At 58.0% G+C, this 18,515-nt stretch overlaps 3 protein-coding genes across 3 annotated transcripts; all 3 read left to right on the top strand.

Annotated features, from left to right (window-relative positions):
• Positions 1-2,632: 2,632 nt before the first annotated feature.
• Positions 2,633-11,991, top strand: P4HB (prolyl 4-hydroxylase subunit beta). Its single transcript, XM_086473552.1, has 11 exons — positions 2,633-2,807; positions 3,129-3,335; positions 4,122-4,255; positions 4,465-4,602; positions 7,500-7,604; positions 7,888-8,013; positions 8,439-8,639; positions 9,294-9,414; positions 9,630-9,811; positions 10,257-10,343; positions 10,923-11,991. The coding sequence occupies exons 1-11, from the start codon at positions 2,633-2,635 to the stop codon at positions 11,007-11,009; spliced, it is 1,563 nt and encodes a 520-aa protein (XP_086329678.1). The 3' UTR covers positions 11,010-11,991.
• A 2,588-nt stretch (positions 11,992-14,579) lies between these two features.
• PPP1R27 (protein phosphatase 1 regulatory subunit 27) lies at positions 14,580-16,415 on the top strand. Its single transcript, XM_009953399.2, has 3 exons — positions 14,580-14,790; positions 15,902-16,052; positions 16,292-16,415. Exons 1-3 carry the CDS (start codon positions 14,604-14,606, stop codon positions 16,413-16,415), a joined length of 462 nt encoding a protein of 153 aa, XP_009951701.1. The 5' UTR covers positions 14,580-14,603.
• Positions 16,416-16,903: 488 nt separating this feature from the next.
• MCRIP1 (MAPK regulated corepressor interacting protein 1) lies at positions 16,904-18,515 on the top strand. The gene is made up of 4 exons (XM_086473505.1): positions 16,904-16,911; positions 16,981-17,099; positions 17,216-17,314; positions 17,428-18,515. Exons 1-4 carry the CDS (start codon positions 16,904-16,906, stop codon positions 17,490-17,492), a joined length of 291 nt encoding a protein of 96 aa, XP_086329631.1. The 3' UTR covers positions 17,493-18,515.

Genomic DNA, 18,515 nt, shown 5'->3' with positions numbered 1-18,515 from the left:
GTTTTCTCCGGAACACGGTCCCTGCTGCGGGGTAACGGGCTGGGCGCTCCCGCCCGGAGCCGAGCCCGCGGGTGCACATGGGCACGAGGAGCCTGAGGGACGCACGGCTACAGCCACAGGCTGTGCAGGACACAGCAGCCGGATGGTTTTCACTACTTGTGGCTTCCAAGCGAAAGCCTCAGCCCTGGCCTGGAGCTGAACTTGCAGAGCTCGGGCGGGAGCTGGCGTGGGAGCGGTGCGGGTGGCTGTTCCAGTCCACCAGCTGCTCCCGCTGCAGCAGCTCCGTCACAGCGGCAGAACCGCAGCTCCAGGCGCGGCACCTCTCACCCATGTCTGCTACAGGCAGCTGGGGTGAGCCGGGGGGTGGGGAGAACTTGTGAGTCGGTCTCTGCCGGAGAGCCCCGGCCGCGGGCCTGGACCTGCCGTGCCGGTGGCGGCAGGTATGGAAGTCGAGTGACCCACTGCCCCAGCCCACGGTCCCAGAAGGGAGTAAGACCGCAGAGCAGACGGGCTGCCGCCACGGAGGGCAGGTGGTGCCCGGCCTGCGCAGGTCTCCTTCGGCAGACGCTGCAGCGCGGGGATATTTCAAGGGATTTAACGAAAACACGTGAACTGTGCTCTGTTCGCGGGGCACTGGAAGGCAGGTATGAGGACACTGTTGTCCCTGGCCAGCACCAAAAATGAGAACAAGAGCGTTGCAGCACCCGCAAGGTGCTGGCGAGCACCACTGGCCTCGCCAGAGCTGCCAGGCACACGCACCGGTGGCCAGTGCCGTGCCGGGCCCCACTGCCTCCACCCACGTGGGAAGACGTCTCATGGCTACGAGCCCCAGAAACCTCCCAGCAGCAGGACAAGCCGCGTGCCCTCGGCTGATGGCTCAGCCTGCCTCTGCCAGGTGACAGGTGAGGGTCTGCTGGCACAGACTGCACCGATGTGGAGCCCGGCCCCTTCAGCAGGGAGCATTGCTGCAGAGCCCTCCGGCAGGGCAGCAAGCTGGGTCACTCAGGGCAATGGCTCCCAAGTGCTCCCTTGCCCGTGGAACCAGATGGGCTCCAAGGCGTCCAAGCATTAAGGCAGGATCTCATTCTGGCAGCAGCTGATTCCCCGCTCTGGCAGCCCGACACGCCGGTGCCCGCATAGCCCCAAGCAGTGGCCACTGTGCACTCACTGCTTTGGTTGCTGCAGCTTTGCCACCTGAAATCTCGCTGGACGCGATCCAGGCCCGAGAGAGGCATCCAGTTCTGCCCCTGGCCAAAGCTCAACGGCAGCACTCACAGGACCAGGTTATCTATGGAGAACTGGCAGGCACCAAGCCCAGCCCCTCCCAGGGGAAGTGGGAGGGGAGCAAAGAGCAGCAGCTCTGCTTTGCTGGTGGCCACTGAGCTGGCAGATCCACAGGGTGCAGCTGGGGAGCCTGGACAGAGCCTGTCCCCGGCTGGGCAGCTGGTGGGTGCAGCAGGGCCCGCAGCATCCCTGCGCAGCCCGGGGCGGGCAGGGCAAACACCGCCAGCAAAGGCCAGCCGCTGCCTGCCCGGGACTCCCCTCCCCTAGCCCAGCCCTGGGAGCGACCGGGACCCGGTGACCGATTCTTGCGCCACAGCAGGAGGTGACTGAGCAGAGCAGGGAGTGGCGCAACGGGATGTTCCCCTGCTGCGGTCCTGAGACTGGCTTCTCAGGGGTCCCTTAGCAGACACGGCGCACAGCGCATGGGGAGACGAGGAGCCTCCCCCTCGCCCCGCCCTGAGCACGCCATCGTGCCGCTCTCTGCATGGGAAAGCGCGTTCGGTGGGACCTAAAGGCTGCGCTGAGCTCCCCCGCCCCCGCCATCTGTCTGTCCCCGGGGCCGCCGAGGTTGCAGTCAAATGGAATGGGGTCCCAAGCCGCAGCAGTGCCCAGTGCCAGCCACGGGCCTGGCCCGGAGGGAGCTGAGGGCTGGGGGGGAGGGCAGCCGAGAGCGGGGGGGGGGGGGGGGGGGGGGGGGCAGTGGGGCTGCGCTGCTGCCATGACACCGAGTGGCTGGAGGCCCCCGCGGAGCGGGCCGGGGCCGGCCCTGAGCGCTGGCCGGTGCCCGCGGGGGCGGCGCCGGGGCCGGCTCTCTCGCGCCTCGCCCTGACCGGCGGCCTCGCGCGCCCTGACGTGTCCCGCAGCGTCACGTGCGCCGCTGACTTTCCCTCCGCGGCCGCCGGAAGAGCCCCTTTCCCTTCCGGGCCGGGTCAAGGAGCGGTGGACGCGGCCCAGTCAGAAGCCACCACGCGCGCCCCGCCGCGCGCAGGCGCAGTGCCCACCCGCCGGGGCCGCCCGAGTGCCACGTTCGAGGGCAGGCGGCCGCGCGAGGCGGGGTGGCGCTGACCAATCGCGAGCGACGCAGCGGGGACAGGGCCCAATGGCGGCTGGCAGGAGGGAAGCGAGGCCAGCGGCCAACCCGCGGCGGCGGGCGGGAGGCGTGCCCGGCCCGTCGGCGAATAGGAGACGCGCGGCCGCCCGGGCGGCGGGCCGAGCCAATGGCGGGCGGCGGCAGCGCAGCGCGGCACGGCCAATGGGGCGCGGCGGCGACCGGGGGAGGCGGGTTTATAAGCGGAGGCGGCGCCGCTGCCGCACGCCCGTCCCGTCCCGATCCGCCGCCATCAGCGCCATGGCGGGGCTCCGTGCGATCGTGGCGCTGCTCTGCCTCCTCCTGCCGCCGCCCGCCCGCCCTGGCGCCTCCGCCGCGGCCCCAGAGGAGGAGGAGGAGGATGGCGTCCTGGTGCTGCGCGCCGCCTCTTTCGAGCAGGCGCTGGCGGCGCACCGCTACCTGCTCGTCGAGTTCTGTGAGCGCGGCGGGGCCGGGGCGGGGAGCGCCGGGCCGGGAGGAGGGGGCGGGCGACGGCCCGGGGCCGAGGGCGCGACCGAGGAGCCGGGGAGGGGGTGCTGAGGGACCGGGCTCTCCCGGGGCCGCGGGGAGGGCCGCTGCCGGCGGCCGTGTGGGGCCGGGCCTGGCCGGGGAGGCCGCCGGAACCGGGGTGCGGGTTCTGCGCCGCCCTTGGCCCAGCCCCGTGGCCGCTCGCGAGGCTCCCTGAGCCTGGGCGGGCCGTGGGGGCGTCGTGGGCGGGAGCGGGGGCTGCGGCCGGAGCTGACGGCCTGTCCCGCAGACGCCCCGTGGTGCGGGCACTGCAAAGCGCTGGCACCCGAGTACGCCAAGGCGGCGGCGAAGCTGAAGGCGGAGGGCTCAGAGATCCGGCTGGCCAAGGTGGACGCCACGGAGGAGTCGGAGCTGGCGCAGCAGTTCGGTGTGCGCGGCTACCCCACCATCAAGTTCTTCAGGAATGGTGACAAGGCTGCTCCCAAGGAGTACACAGGTGAGCCGGGGCGCTGGGCCCTGCTGCCTGGGTGCAGAGGGCAGCGACGTGGCGGCAGGTCCTCACCCGTGGCCCTGTGCTCCTGTACGTGCCGGTGTGGCTGGACAAGGTCCACCGTGACAGTGGCCCAGGGAGCGGCCCCGTGGCGGTAGGTGTTGTGCTTGGGGTGGCAAGGAGTGAGCCTGCCTCTCACAGGCTTTCTCACCTCCAGCTGGGGAAATCCCTGATGTGAGCTAAAGCAGGTGGGATTGATTTGGTGTAGGAAAGCAAAGCAATCCAAGCTGGATTTGTTGCTCAGCTTGACTTTACTTGAGCAATGTAGTACCCAGAACTGGAAAAAACCAACCTTGGCCAGTTGGGTGCACAAGATGTAAGACAGAGGTGCAAGGAAGACCAAGACAAGCAGTTTGGCTAAACAAAGCCACATTGTGCTGGATGCTGAGCGTAATGTCTGGAACATGAATTTTTTCCTCTCAAAGTGATACATTTATGTGAGAAATACTAGTATCTTAGAGAAGTGTTGTATTGCTGGTCAAAGTTTAAGGATGTGCTTGGGCTAGAAGCAAGAGGAGAATGGATCCCTGGGAGCCCCTTGTACCTTGACGTAACAATTAGGGATTAGCTTAATTACACTAGGAGTGAAAGGAAGAGTTGCGTAAACAGTAACGTAGTTCTTCCTGACCTCTCAGCCAGCTGCTAAACGGTCTTATCTCAGTTTTGGGGGTTTGTGTTCTTAAACTTAGTCAAGGGAAGAAGTGAATCGGTGTTCTTATCTTTCTGGTGTAGCTGGGAGAGAAGCGGACGATATTGTCAACTGGCTGAAGAAGCGCACTGGCCCGGCTGCAGCCACCCTGACGGATGCTGCTGCAGCAGAGACGTTGGTGGACTCCAGCGAAGTGGTTGTGATTGGTTTCTTTAAGGTAGAGTTTGTGCCTCTGTTTGAGAAGCTCTTGTATGTGTCTAGGGCCTTCCCTGCTTTCTGCCCCATGGGGAGCCGGCAGCTGGGGAAGGCTCTCCCTGAGTTGTGAAACACTCGCTGTCCTGCCTTACTTGATCTTCCGGTTCTCTGGCTTGTATGCCCTGGGATGTTTGACGTGTCCCACGTGAGACACCGTTCTTTATTCTCCAGGACTTGACATCAGAGGCTGCGAAGGAGTTCTTGTTGGCAGCAGAAGCTGTGGATGACATTCCTTTTGGGATTTCCTCCAGTGCGGATGTCTTCACCAAGTACCAGCTCAGCAAGGACGGCGTGGTCCTTTTCAAGAAGGTACTGGTTGGTGCAAAGCATGAGCACCCTGCTTGAGTCTTCTCCCTCTTCTTACCTTTTCTCTAATTAGTCAGATTCAAGTGAGGGCAGCCTTGGATGAAATAGCAAAAGATCCTGTGCTGCCAGTCTGGCTGTTCCCAAGCCTCAGAGCCTGCGGGGGAGAAGAGCGGAGCCCAGGGCCCCTTTGCTAAGTGGCAGAGCCCAGGGTCGCTTTGCAGGGCCCACCGGCAGCCGAGGGGCCCGCAGTCCGCAGCCTTGTTGGCCTCCCAGCCCGGTGCTGCTGGGCTTTGAATCCGAGCTGTTGCTTTGCTTGCTTCCCTGTTGCTGAGGTATCTGCCCGCAGTGCAGCAATGGTCAGTGCAACCTGAAATATTCATGGCTGTAACTAGTGAGGCCCCCCGTGCCCCTCCCCAAACTCTGAGGGTGCCAAACAGAAGGGTAGCCCTGTTCTTGATGGCTTGCCATGGCGCTCTGTGCTGGTGGCCCAGCAGAGCTGCCTTTAGCCATACTTGCTATCGACCTTTGCTGCAGTCGGTCGACGGCTGCATCTGAGGGCTGCTCTGTCTCACGCTACTGCGGGTCGCACGGCAACATGCTTCAGCGGTGTTCCTGAGGGGATCTGCAGTTCAGCTGATGCGGCTGGGGCAGCTGTGTTATGTGCAGAAGGATGCTGGCCACCTGCAGCATCAGAAATAAACCTCCTGATGCCTTGTACTATTAAAATCCAAGTCACTGGGATGAAGTTCTAGGTTTGAGAAGTCAAGTAGAGGTTCCTTAGACTTGGTGGTGCTGCATGCCTGGGTATGGTGAGGCAGGATGGAGAGCTGCTTTAGGTTCAGGCTTACTACATCTGTCATCAGTCTGACCAGTTTGATCCAAGACAGACTAAAGAGTTGGAAGGACTTCTTATTTCATTCTTTGTTCAGCTAAAATAGAATATTTTATTCCACTACACCTCTGAAACTGTAGTCACTTCTTTGGTGCTAGAAGCTTGTAGACTGAAATTCTCAGCCAAAGGTCTATCAGATCAATATGTCTGAGGGCACAAGTAAATTATCTGGCTAATGAGTTCAAAATGCTTTGCAACTAGGAGTTGGGTGGGTGGTAGGAGAACAGTATTTTGTTCTTGGCTGACTTACTACCTGTATCTTGCTGCTCTCACATGTGTAGCTCTGTGTGTGCTCTGTTGTGGCCAGTGCTGGCTGCCATGGCTGTTTTGCAGGGTTTTCTTGGCTCTTGGTCGTGTCCTCTGGCAAATGCTGCAGTCCAAATAGAAATGTCCCTCTCAAACTGAGGATCCCTTTGGGGCTGCAGGGTGCCAGCATTGGGCTCCCAGCAGGGCAACGCACGAGACTGTCTTGAAGTGGCTGGTTACAGCCAGGGCTTCCAGCACTGACCAGTTGTACCCTGGCTCTTGGTTGGTTACTGGTACGCATTCTCACGTGTAGCTCTCTGTAGAATGGACTTGATCTGACTCACTCTCCTCTAACCCTTAAGTCCTGTGAGCTCTGTTAAGGTTTCCTCTGCTTCTGGAGAACTGGGGCAATGTCAGGACCAGCCTTTATCAGCAAAGGAGTTTTCAGGCTGTTTTCCATAAGTGTGATCACCTTGGGTATGTCTGGAATGAAAAGCAATTCTGCATCTGGCAGCTTCTCTGTCAGGTGTCTTGGGAAGGAGGAACCTTGATCTGAAAGGCTGTTCATGAGCCACTGGAGGGCTGGGGTGCTGCAGAAGTGCTCTGCTCAGCCTGTGAGCATTGCTCCTTGTTCCTGTTTTGGTGCAATGTCATGGCAGTGCCATGAGAGGTCTTAAGTGTTGTGTGTGTGTGTGTGTCCCCAAACCAAGGTGAAAATAAGCACCAACGGTAACCACATACCAGGGCATAAGAACCAGATGGTTTATTTTACCAACAAATACGTTTTTGGACTTTGGCTCAGCTTCCTGCAGTTAGCTGGGTCTAAACTGAGAGGGCTTGGCTAGTCATTCTCATCTTGCTGTTTGTGAGTTCTCCAGACTTGCAAAGCCCCTCGAATGACTGTTCTGAAAGTGCCTCAGTGATGTTCAGTGCTCTTTAAAGTACGTGCAAAGTTAATTTCCAATGTTAAGTGTTTTGCTCAGCTGTTCAGCTGAGACTGGTATGCTTCCTCCAGCAGAAGGTTATCTGAGTCCACTCTCTGGCTGCTGCCAGTAACTCGAGCATTGCCCTGCCACGGGACCACTGTGTTACCCTGCACATCCTTCCTGTAACCGTGATGGTCCTCTCCAGCTGATCCCTCTGCAGGCTGCCAGAGAGGGCTCTGAGAACCCTGGTCAGGGATACAGGGGACGCCCTAATATCCAAGGCATCTGGCGCCCCAGTGCGATGTGCATGTTCCATGTGTGCTGTTGCCTCCAATGGTAGCGACAAACAGCCCCCAGGGCCGAGTGAGTGACTCTGTCCTTGCAGTGCGGCCGCCGTCAGGCTCCGTTTGTGGTGCTGCCCGGTGAAGGTGTGGGCGTCTGCTCTGATGCCGCTTGTGCCAGCAGAGCAGAAGGCTGCCTGTGCTCTGGGAGCTTCTTGCTGCTCTGCCTGACGCCTTCTGTGAGGCAGCTGTTAAAAGCCCTTCTTGGTGACCTGCCCCACATGTCATTTCATGCTGTGCAGGATGAAGCTAAGATCTAGGTTGAATGTCTGGCTGCTGCTCGGGGGTGACTGAAGGCTTTGCTCACTGGGAGGATGAACACCTTGATCCAGATCTTGTGTGAGCGTGTGGTGATCTTGTTGGGAGATGGAAGTCTGCTCTTAGCAAGCACAGCTGAGATCCCTTGGGGCAGTGACTCTGGTGTGAATGCATCTTGCTTGAAAGATTTGTACAGGATATGGAAATGTTCTAATGCAAGAATATCTGGTTTTGCAGTTTGATGAAGGCCGTAACAACTATGAAGGGGATATCACAAAAGATAATTTGCTGAACTTCATTAAATCTAATGCGTTGCCTCTGGTCATAGAGTTCACTGAACAGGTGGGTCTTTAGATGCTGGTAAGGCCTCTTCCCGTGGCTACTGTATGAATACAGCCGAGCTTAAATCGTAGGTTGTGTGGTCATGTTTTATCTTGGAGCTGATGCTAGTTTGGGGTTGTGGAGAACTGTGAAGAACACAAGGGAAAGGAGGCGTAAGCTTGCTGTTCAGCGCAGCCCTGTGGTGTTGGGGGCTCCTGTGGTCGAGTCAGAATAGCAGAGCCAAGTTGGTCTTGACACTGATGTACCTCACTTCAAAAAGTAAAGTTTACTTTCTGCTCCTCAGACCGCTCCTAAAATCTTTGGAGGAGAGATAAAGACTCATATTCTGCTGTTCCTACCAAAAAGTGTTTCAGACTATCAGGAGAAACTGGATAACTTCAAGAGTGCAGCTGGAAACTTCAAAGGGAAGGTGAGATGGATTTCTTGGGTTGAGTTAAAATGACTACCTCCTGCAGAGAAGTGTAGCTCTGTATCTGCTTAACAGCTGTGGAGGAGGGCTTGAAGCTGGTGTGCTCTCTGCCTGTGTCTCTTGATAGCAGGTGACAGAGTCACTGGCTTGCATACCTGCTGAAGGAGCAGCAGTTAACTCCTGCTTTTCCTTCTTGTGGATGTAAATCTGGCTCTGCCGTAATCAGCAGGGGTGCCAGGTCTGTGTCCGTGCTGCTGGAGCTGTTGTGGCTCCAGGGTTTGCACTCTGACAGGGTGCCCTTGTAGTGGGCTTGGAGAAGGAAGAGGGGCCAGTTCAGCTGCTGCCCGTGCCAGTGTGTGTGTCAAGTATCGATCAGCAAGAGGGGCTCGTCTTCACCATACTGCCTTTGGCTTTTTCCTCCAAAGATCCTGTTCATCTTCATAGACAGTGACCACAGCGACAACCAGAGGATTTTGGAGTTTTTTGGCCTGAAGAAGGAAGAATGTCCAGCTGTACGTCTGATCACACTGGAGGAAGAAATGACCAAATACAAACCTGAATCAGATGACCTCACAGCAGACAAGATCAAAGAGTTCTGTAATAAGTTCCTAGAGGGCAAGATCAAGGTAACGAAGATAAATGGTGCTGGTGGTAAACCTACTGGCTAAGCAAGCATAAAAAGATCTCCCTCTGAGGAGTTGTGTGAGTCATCTGGAGAGACTCCTTCCAACTAATGTACAGAATATCTAGCAGGCTTTGTTCTGCCTTTCATCCTCAGCACAGAACTACTGGGGCATGAAGACTGTAGGAATGCAAGCTATGTGCTGGCACCTGAGTACAGTCAGGGCCTGCTCTTCCTGCTGCTTGTGGTAACTGCTCTTTACCCAGCTGTCTGTGGAAGGAGGGAATGTGCATGGCACAGCTTGGAGAGCTTTTGGCTCTGATCTGCTGGGGGAGCCATGTGCAGCTTCCTGCAGTAGTGACTGTTGAGCTAAACTCAATCCTGTGCGAATGGTCCTGTCAGCAGTATTGTTTCCTTCCTACAGAGCTCAATTGCAGCTCTCTGCACAAGAGCACCTGGCATTCCTGCTCGTTCAAGGTGGGAGGGAGGCTTTCTGGAAGCCGAAGTGGAAGTGACTGATTCATCTGATTGCTCACAGCCTATGACTGAGGCACTGAGGGGGGTGGTTAAACTTGGGTTTTCCAGGATGTGTGATTGCATGTCAGTTCCAAGCAGCTGTGCAGCAAACAACTTCTCTGCATTTCACTTCTTATTCCAGCCCCACCTGATGAGTCAAGATCTTCCTGAAGACTGGGACAAGCAGCCTGTCAAAGTTCTAGTTGGGAAGAACTTTGAAGAAGTTGCTTTTGATGAGAATAAGAATGTCTTTGTAGAGTTCTGTAAGTGTCTTTCAACAGCTGATTCAAAGTAACTGGTGTGAAAGAAGTGCCAAAGTACTGCAGGCCAGGACTGGGGAGAAAGTGTTTTACAGAATCCAAGCCATGAAGGGAGTGCCTGGGTTGAAAAGATGTGTGTGAATGGCCTGGCAGGGGGGCTGGGGGGGGTGGTGGTAACTCCTTGGGCTGTTGGTGCTAGCTGTGTTTGTGACTTACAGATGCCCCCTGGTGTGGTCACTGTAAGCAGCTGGCTCCTATCTGGGACAAGCTGGGAGAGACCTACAGGGACCATGAGAACATTGTCATTGCCAAGATGGATTCGACGGCCAATGAAGTAGAGGCAGTGAAAATCCACAGCTTCCCCACACTCAAGTTCTTCCCGGCAGGCTCTGGCAGAAATGTAAGGGGGCAGCTGGCCATGGCACAGATCACTCACCAAGGGAGCCCTTGGGATGTGTAGCTGCCTGCTTGGGTTCCGTTTTGGACGAGGCCTTTGGGAGGGCTCTCCATTCTGTAGGGATGAACACATCAAGTCTACAGGACATCCGAGACCCTGTGTGGGGGGCTGGGCTGTAGGAAAGAGTTTGGTGGGGGTGGGAAGTGGGAATGGGGAGAGAGGGAGCATAGCGGAGGACAGTGTGCTCATCTGTAGGCTATTCTTTCCTCGCAGTGATCTCTGAAGTCTAGTGGCTGAGCTGTTTTCCTTCGTCTCATATGGGTGAAGGTGAATTTTTAAATTCCCTTTTGCTTGGCATGTTAACTGTTGCTCAGAAAGAATTCTCCTCTCCAGGGGCGTGGTTCTGTAGGTGCCCATAACCATTATCTTGGTGTTTTTTCCTGTGTAGGTAATTGACTATAATGGGGAGAGGACACTAGAAGGCTTCAAAAAATTCTTGGAGAGCGGAGGTCAGGATGGGGCAGCAGCTGATGATGTGAGTAATATTGATACCGTACTGTGGGCCATCATTTATTGTTACATGGCAGGAAAGGACATAGTTGGTAAGCAAAAGTGCCCACATCATAAAATACGACCTGTTCAGTGGCACCTGGCTGGCCATTGGCCTGTAATGGACTCGTTTTATTGAGAACACCTCAGTTCTTGGGAGGCTTAAACACAAATGCCTGGAAACTGTTGGTATTATAACCTCTCAATTAGCACAAGCTGTCTCTGGTGGTTGTGCAAACTGCTGGAGTACTTAGAGGGCTTGTCCTTAGTGTAGAATTCCTGCTCAGTGCCTGGAATATGACTGGCATGATGAACATCACATGCAGTATATCTAGTTGGAAGCTCTTCACCTGCTGGGGGTGGGAGTGTGTTACAGGTGCAGGTACCAGCTTCTGGGGGTTTCTAATCCTTAATATCCTGAATTCAGAGCTCTCAGTAGAAGTCTTGATGTTCTGATAATGTGGCCATGGAGAGTAGTGAGCAGATCAGAGGTGCTGTTCTGTGCTTGGTTTTGGGTCTGCCTCATGTGCCAGAAACCCATAGCTGTCTCTTGTAACCTCTACAGGATCTGGAGGATGTGGAGACAGATGAAGAAACAGACCTTGAGGAAGGTGATGATGATGAGCAGAAAATCCAAAAGGATGAATTGTAAAGAGAAGACTGATCTACGTCACCCAAAAAATCAGACACTAAATTGGCTGCTGTTATGCAGCCCAGTGAGGCAGAAACCCATTAAGATTTAAAGCAGAAGGTGAATGACTGGAAATCCAGGGATTGGCTTTTAAAGTAACACTTTACCCTCACTTGTCTGTACACTTGACTGTCTTTTCTTTCTTTCCGCTTTCGAGAAGGGATCTGTCACTAGGTAGCCAGCCCAGCCAGCTGGGCTTTTCTTTTTTTATTGTGATGTACTTTTTTTGTACACAGCTTTTGTTTGAAGTATTCTGTTCTTCTGGGTAGAAGCAGATTGTGGAGCAGTAGCATGAGTTCGGTGGCCCAACACTCTGGAGCCTTGCCACTAACATCTTCCAAGAAAGCTGCTTTTTTCCTTTTTTCTTTTAAAATTACAGTCTGTAGTTGATTTCTGCACCTGGCAGGGTCCTTAATGGGCTCAGCTGTTCTTCCCTGCAGTCAGCCTTTGGTATATGCAGGGGAAGAGGCAGTAGGCTGATGGCATCCTGGTGAAAGGTGTGTATGAAGGTGCTTCTCCTCATGTGGGCCAGATGTTTCCTTTCCCTCTGCTTTAAGACACTTGGAGATGACTCCTCCAAACACCTGGAAGGGTGGAATACTGTGTGCACTGGCTGTGGCAGGCTCTGGGGGTGGAGGTGGTCGCTGGCTTACCAGCTTAGATGAGACCTAGCTGCGTTGCCATCCTTCTGATCGAGTGCAGGACTGTTCTGCAATCACTTTCCATGCATTATTTTGAATGGGTTGACCAGGCAGGTGGATGGTGTGGGGGGGCCTGATAAAATAGATCAAACAGGACACTTGCAATTACTGGGTTTTGGGGAGGAACTTGAATAGGGGAGTGCCTCAAAGGCCTGAGCTGCGTCAGGCTGGTCCTTAGCATTCCGCTACAGTAACATTGGAACTGAATTTGTTGGCCAAATAAAGTTGAGATTTTAATACTACACTGTCTTTTTGTCTTGATTGGGATATAGAATGAATATATTTGAACCTGACCTGGAAGATCAGAGTTCTAGGGTGATTCTCAAGGGACTCTGTCAAAATGGCGTTTGTCAGCTTTCTTAAACTTTGACTAAATACCACATTTTTGAGAGAAACTACACTCTGGATGCTTCCAGTTTTGCAGGTGGCTTCTAGTACCTTAACCTGAAGAAACTTGTGTTGTGAGGAAAAGAACTTCGAGGTGACCATGTCCTGTCCAGATCAAATCAGCTTGGGCGGGCAGAGCGCTCACAGCTCTGTCTGCAGTGAGGGGACATGGGGCTCTGAGAATAAGCGGCTCTGCTTGCCAGCTGGCTTGAGGTGAGAGGGCCTCAGTGCTCCTGAGCAGTTAACGGAGGAATTTGCCTACCGGGAAACCTGGGGCTGCCTGTAGCTCTGCGAGTCAGGCTCACATGACCCAGTGAGCTACATTGCTATTTCCAAACCAGTTGCTTACTGCTGGAAGTATTTTTGTAAGAAAACATGCTATAAATGTCACATGGGGGGCATGGTGAAGCTAGAGGGCAGCTCGGGAGGCTATGGCTGCCCATCACTGCACGTGGGTGCACTGGGGTGGTGCAACAGGAGCGCTGTACAGCGCTTGTCTGCAGTGCCAGCGTCCTGCTGTGGCTTCCCCGGGAGCAGAGCCCCAGCCGGGTGTGCAGGAACCTTTGGCAGGGTGGTGCCAGGGCTGGGGCTGAACAGGCAACCGCTGTCTGGGGATCAGAAAATGGTGCTCTCTGCTGCCTGTCAGCCGTGTTTGTGGCGGTTACGTGCGGCTGCCTGAGAAGGATCTTTGAAGATGCCTCCCCAGGGCTGTGACCTTGTGCGCCTTGTGTTTGGGGTGGGGCGGAGGAGAGCACTGCCAGCAAGTAGTTCCACTGGAAGGTGCTGGCTAGGACTTGGCTCAGAAAGGTCCATTTTGTGGAGCCAGTTAAAGTGTGAACAAGGCTGAGCTCTGCAGGGGTTCTCCTGTTCATGGTCTGAGACCAGCTCAGAGGATGGGGGGCCTGTCTCCTACACCAAGGCTCCTCTTGGCGGAGCAGGACTCCATCAGAGTCATCCTGTGTACACAGCTAATTGCTGTTCCAAGCAAGCGGGCTAAAAACGTTGTCTCCACAGCAGATAGCTCAGCCTCCTATTGCATGGCGTCCTGCCTGATGTCACCATGAGCAGAGGTGCTCGGCAAAAAGATTGGTGCATCTGCCAGAAGATAAACAAGAGCAGTGGTTCTCAGGTGTGCGGCTGATGGAGCTGTCAGCCTTGCTGCTGGCAGGGGTTCAGGACAAGGGTCTGCTGCAGCAGGGCCAGAATGAAATCTCTGTGACTCCTAATGCGGGACAGGGATTTTTCCTGACACAGCAGCCTGGACAAACCCCATCAGCATGAAACAGAGCGCAGTATGCTCGTGTATCTGAAATGACCAGACTGATGGGGAAAAAGCACAGAGGAGCTGTTGTTGCTTGAACCCTTGCTGGACCTGAAATACTCCTCTGTGGTGGCTGGTCTGTTTTGGGCCTTTGACAGCTGCAGCTGGCGAGTAACGAGTGCAGGAACCGTCTGGTGGTGGCGCTGCTCTTCAGCGGCGCTGAGGTGCTTCTGTAGAAGCCTGCCCTGATGTTGCAGCTGGTGCCAGGTTTGAAGTAGGACCTTGAACACCCTGGACTGGCACTGTAGGCTCCTGGCTCTGTGGCTGCATCAAGAGCACCAGCAGCACCTCTGTCCTCGCAAGGGCACAGGCGATTCCCAGCTTGCTGGCGGTGTCCTCAGCGCTCAGCTGTGCGCTGCATCGCAGCCATGCCAGGCAGCACAGCTCCTTTCAGGGTGTCTGATGCAACTACAGGAGAGGGACTGAGCTCTGAACGTATTTGGCACCATGGCTCTGACATGTCTGCACTGCGCTGGCTGGTCAGGGCAGTGGCTGGTTCCCCTCACTTGGTGATCGTGCGTGTGTCTTTTCCCTGACACGTGCGTGTGTGAGGGCTGGCTGCTGGGAAGTTCTGCTTTCAGGCCCTTGGGCTCCTCTGAAGGGCTATCCATGCAAAAGCAAGAGTAGATTTGACCCCTCAGATGGGCACTTCAACAGGTGGGTGGTAAGATGAGACACCAACTTCTGCCCAAAAGTGGGAGGCTGCAGGCCTGGGCAGCTCGATTACGAAGTATCATGGCAAATAGCATGAGCTGCATGTCCTCAAAATAGCCCACGGGAGCCTATATAACGCGACACCCCTGGAGAACCACCAGTCCTGGGCCAAGGGCCTGCAGGCGAGCTGCGGGTGCCCAGCGCCACGTCCTGCGTGCAGCATGGGAGCGTAGGGAGAGCCAGCGGCTGCCGTTTCGTTGCCAGTGCCGGGGGACTCGCACCCACGGGGACACGAGTGCAGAGGGAGCGCAGCAGTGTGGGTGCCATCGCACCTCCGAGGCGAGGAGAGACCTGACGGGCAGAAGAGGAGAAAGCAGCGCTTCGAGTCCAGCGAGTGGTAGGGCCAAGCACTAAGCAACTCCGGCTGCTCCTACAGCCCCCCATGCCTCTGCTCCTCCTCTTCCTTGGCTGCCCCTGAAGGCTGCGATCAGCATGAAGGACTATTACCCAGCCCCAATGCCCCGGTACAGTCGGTATGCCCAGAGACTGCGAGCCTCGCGCACCGTGCGCTTCCCCAATGACGTCGTCTTTCAGGACCACATCAGGCAGGGGGACCTGGAGCAGGTGGGCAGGTTCATACGTGCCAGGAAGGTGACACTGGACACCATCTACCCTTCTGGTGAGTGCTGCCGGGGTTGGCAGAGCTGGAGTCGGCATGGCGGCACAGCTCAGCTGGGCCGCGAGGGAGACGAGAGCGAGCCGAGCGGCCAAAGCTAGGATGTGGGCCACCTTCGGCAGGGTGACAGCTTGGAATCGAGTCGTTTTCTTCCCTGGTGAGAAGCAGTGCCCCCAGCATTGCCAAGCAGGGTCCAAGAGAGCCCTGCGCCAGCACTCCAACATCTCCCCTCAACAGCGTGGTCAGCATACGCTGCGCGAAGGGGAGCACCTTGCCCCCGAGCCCCTTCGAGGCACAACAGTGCCCCTGCTGTGTGATGGGACCTGGAAACACAACAGTGAGCACAGGATGGTCTGTGGAGCTCTGGGCAGGACAGGGGGGCTCCTGCCTCCCGCCCCGGTTTGGGGAAACAGCAGGGAGAAGCAAGGCTCCGCGTTTTGTTCCTGGCTCTGTCCATTTCTCTCAAACGCTGCTCTCTCTGGCACGTCTGGATCCGTGGACTTGCGGCATGTCTGTGTGTGGGGGAGGCATTGTGTTGTGTTTGCACCCAGCCTCACTAGCAACTGTTTATGGAATGCCTTGATCCCCACGGGCTGGTGCAGAGCCCAGAGTTGTCCCTTTCTTGTGCTTGGCTTCAGCTTCTGCTGTCACATGGCCACGGAGACAGGGTCTCAGATGACCCTGGGCTTCCTCCTGTCCACACTGATTGCTTCATTTCTCACTCTGTAAGGAGCTTCTGAAACTTGGACAGAGCAGGACCCTGGAGACACTCTTCTCGTGTCCCCAGGTGAGTCCTGGGCAGGACTCGGGTCAGGCGGCTGGCCAGGAGCTCTGCAGGAGAGGGCGGCTCCTCTCCCTTAACCTGTTCTGCTGGCCCGGTGGGGAGGTGGGCGCTACGCCATCTTAGATAGGGTAGTTACGCTGTAGAAGGGGAACAGAAACCTGTGGCAGCTCCTCCTGCTTCCTCAGTCTTTGTTTCTTTCCCCAAACTCATCTCCCTGATAATGAGGGTTTGCTGGTGCCCCTCCTTCCTGGGCTGTGGATAACCTGCACTTGTAAGCTCAGCATTAAGACTCCTTCCCCAGTCCAGGGCTGACAAATCCTTTCCTTCTAGGCATGGCAGCCCTCCACGAAGCTGTGCTTACTGGAAACCTGGACTGCGTCAAGCTCCTGGTGAAATACGGCGCTGACATCCACCAGAAAGACGAGAATGGCTGGACGCCACTGCACATGGCCTGCAGCGACGGCTACGCTGACATCGCCAGGTGAGGAGCACCTTGTCCGGGCTGCGGCAGGACACCCCTGTGTGGCAGAGCCCCGAGAAGTACTGGGCTGGAGTCGGCTCCGGGTGCCTCCTTCTAGGAGGGTGCCCGGTACCTGCGGGCCTGCCCGGGCCTTGAAGCTGCCTGCAGCTGTGCCCGCGGCACGGTGATTGGCTCAGGGGCAGCCCCGCGAGCTGGCGGGGTTTGCCCGGGCCCCGCCGGCTCAGCCCCTTCTCCTGCAGGTACCTCCTCTCCCTCGGGGCCAGCCTGGAGGCCACCACCGACGCCGGAGAGAAGCCCTCGGACCTCATCGACCCCGAGTACAAGGACCTGGTGGAGCTCTTCCAGGCCACCACGATGGACTGAGGCGGGGCGCGGCGAGAAGCCGGCCTCAGGGGCTGGGGCGGCGGGGCTGCGCCGGCCCGAGGGCCGGGGCTGGGGCTGGGCCTGGGCTGGGCCTGGGCCGGCGGCCGGGAGGGGGCTCGCTCGGTGCCGCGTCTCGGGCGCCGCTTTGTACTTTTCCAATAAAGCATCTCGGACAACCGCCTCCGCCGCTCCGTGCGCGGTCCGCGTCGGGCCGGGGCGGGACAGAGGCTGGGCCGCGGCGGGGGTGACGTCGGGCCGGGGGTGGGCGGGGCCAGCCCGGGCGGGGGCGGGGCTGCGCCTGCGCGCTGCGGCGCTTCCGTCGCGGCCCGAGGGCGAGCGGAGGCGGGAGCAGGGCCCAGGTGAGGGGCGCGCGTTGCCATGGCGACGGGCGGGGGGCGGCCCGCGGCCTAGCCCCGGCCTGGCCGCCCTCTCCTTTCTCCCCGCAGCCGCGCCGAGCCGAGCCGCGCCGCCGCCGCACCGACGACGCCATGGCCAGGTGAGCCCCGCCCGGACCCGGGCCCAGCCGCGGCCCCGGGCCCGGCTCAGCCCCGCGCTTCGCTTTCAGCTCCCCCGTGTCCCGCGTGGTCTACAACGGCAAGCGGAGCGGCGGCCCGCGCTCCCCCGGCGCCGGCAGCGAGATCTTCACGCCGGCCCACGAGGAAAACGTGCGCTTCATCTACGAGGGTGAGCGGGGGTGGAGGCCGCGGGGCTCGGGGGGGTCCCGGGGGGCTCCGGCTGCAGCCAGGCCTGTGCCCAGGCACCGCCTGAGCCGGGCGGCCCCCTCACCTGCGTCCCCCCAGCCTGGCAGTGCGTGGAGCGCGACCTGCGCAGCCAGATGGGCTCCGAGCGCGGCCTGGTCGAGGAGTACGTGGAGAAGATGCCGAACCCTAGCCTCAAAGGTGAGGGGGGCGGAGGACACTCTCCCCCGGCTCCTGCCGGAGGGGATGGTCGGCCCCGGGGAGCTGCGATGATGCGGCCTCTGCCGCCAAAGTTTCTCCTGTCTTCCCTGCAGCGTTTAAACCTGTCGACCTGGGTGATCTGAAGAGGAGGAACACACAGGATGCAAAGAAGTCCTAAGGCGGGTCCTCCCTGCGGATCGGCTGGTCTCCTAAGGTCCTCAAGCAGATTTAATTTCAGATTTTGTGTTGATCTCCTCCTCTGGTCTGTACTCCCAAAAGCCCGCCGGAGAGCCAGTCAGCTTTGGGGCTGGCTCTGAAGCTACCCGAAATCAAAGATGCTCAGGGGCTCACTGAGGATGCCCCAGAGCCTGTTGCAAAGGATTCCAGGCCCCTACTCATAGCTTTCTCTGGCCACAAGCTGTCCTTCCCCACTTCATGTTGGGCTCACAGATCTCCCGTTCTCCTTCCATCTCTGCCCCTGGTGCGCTGAGTCCGTGGCCTCCCTGGGCTCTGGTGTGCGGCAGGGCAGAGCAGGGCGGCTGTGTTGTCGGTAGAGGCAGCGCTAGTTCTCTGCTCCCTCCTGTGCACCAGGGATCCACAGCTGCTGGACTGGGCCAAGGGGAGAAGAAAGGAGACTTGATTCTGTCCTGGTGCCTCGGGACAGACAGGCAGCCCCAGTTCAACACCCTCATGCAGCTGACTGCTGGGCAGGTCATGCTCTGGCTGTTCCTTGCTCCCTTGTGGGAAGGCTTAGTTTGTACCTGGGCTGTTGGTGCTTGGGACTCGGCGCTGCCAGAGTTTGTGGGACAGTGTCCGAGGCCGGATTTTCTTTGTGCTTAGATTGGGCCAGGTCCCTCTGGCACTGGAGGGGGAGCGGCTCCTCCCTGCCTGCAGGTGGAGAGGGACAGGGTGGCAGCACTGGCTGAGAGGTTCCCGGAGGGGGGTGCTGGGCTGCGTTCAGCCCCCCCCGCCCTGCCTCAGTGCTCTGGCAGCTCCATGGGAGGTGGCAGCAGTGGGGGGCGGCTGGTGCTGACTGTGCGGAAAGCAGCTCGTTGGCATCCCTGCCTGAGTGGCGCCGTGCTGTTCCATGCTAACATCGTTTGCCAGACGTGCGCCCTTGGGAGAGAGCTGGCCTCCACAGCTGGCAGCAGTGTCGCTGTGGGGGAGCTGCCGTGGTCGCTGTAACTCGTGCTGGGGGGGG

Source organism: Leptosomus discolor, chromosome 15 (assembly GCF_034619465.1).
Source record: "Leptosomus discolor isolate bLepDis1 chromosome 15, bLepDis1.hap2, whole genome shotgun sequence".
Taxonomy (NCBI): Eukaryota; Metazoa; Chordata; class Aves; order Leptosomiformes; family Leptosomidae; genus Leptosomus; species Leptosomus discolor.
This window is presented reverse-complemented; position numbering and strand designations above follow the sequence as displayed.

Coding starts and splice junctions, on each gene's coding strand:
- P4HB (XM_086473552.1), top strand. CDS start 2,633: ATGGCGGGGCTCCGTGCGATCGTGGCGCTGCTCTGCCTCCTCCTGCCG. Junction 7,605..7,887: donor TCATAGAGTTCACTGAACAG/GTGGGTCTTTAG, acceptor TCTGCTCCTCAG/ACCGCTCCTAAAATCTTTGG. Junction 9,812..10,256: donor CGGCAGGCTCTGGCAGAAAT/GTAAGGGGGCAG, acceptor TTTCCTGTGTAG/GTAATTGACTATAATGGGGA.
- PPP1R27 (XM_009953399.2), top strand. CDS start 14,604: ATGAAGGACTATTACCCAGCCCCAATGCCCCGGTACAGTCGGTATGCC. Junction 14,791..15,901: donor GGACACCATCTACCCTTCTG/GTGAGTGCTGCC, acceptor CTTTCCTTCTAG/GCATGGCAGCCCTCCACGAA. Junction 16,053..16,291: donor GGCTACGCTGACATCGCCAG/GTGAGGAGCACC, acceptor CTTCTCCTGCAG/GTACCTCCTCTCCCTCGGGG.
- MCRIP1 (XM_086473505.1), top strand. Junction 17,100..17,215: donor CGTGCGCTTCATCTACGAGG/GTGAGCGGGGGT, acceptor GCGTCCCCCCAG/CCTGGCAGTGCGTGGAGCGC. Junction 17,315..17,427: donor GCCGAACCCTAGCCTCAAAG/GTGAGGGGGGCG, acceptor TCTTCCCTGCAG/CGTTTAAACCTGTCGACCTG.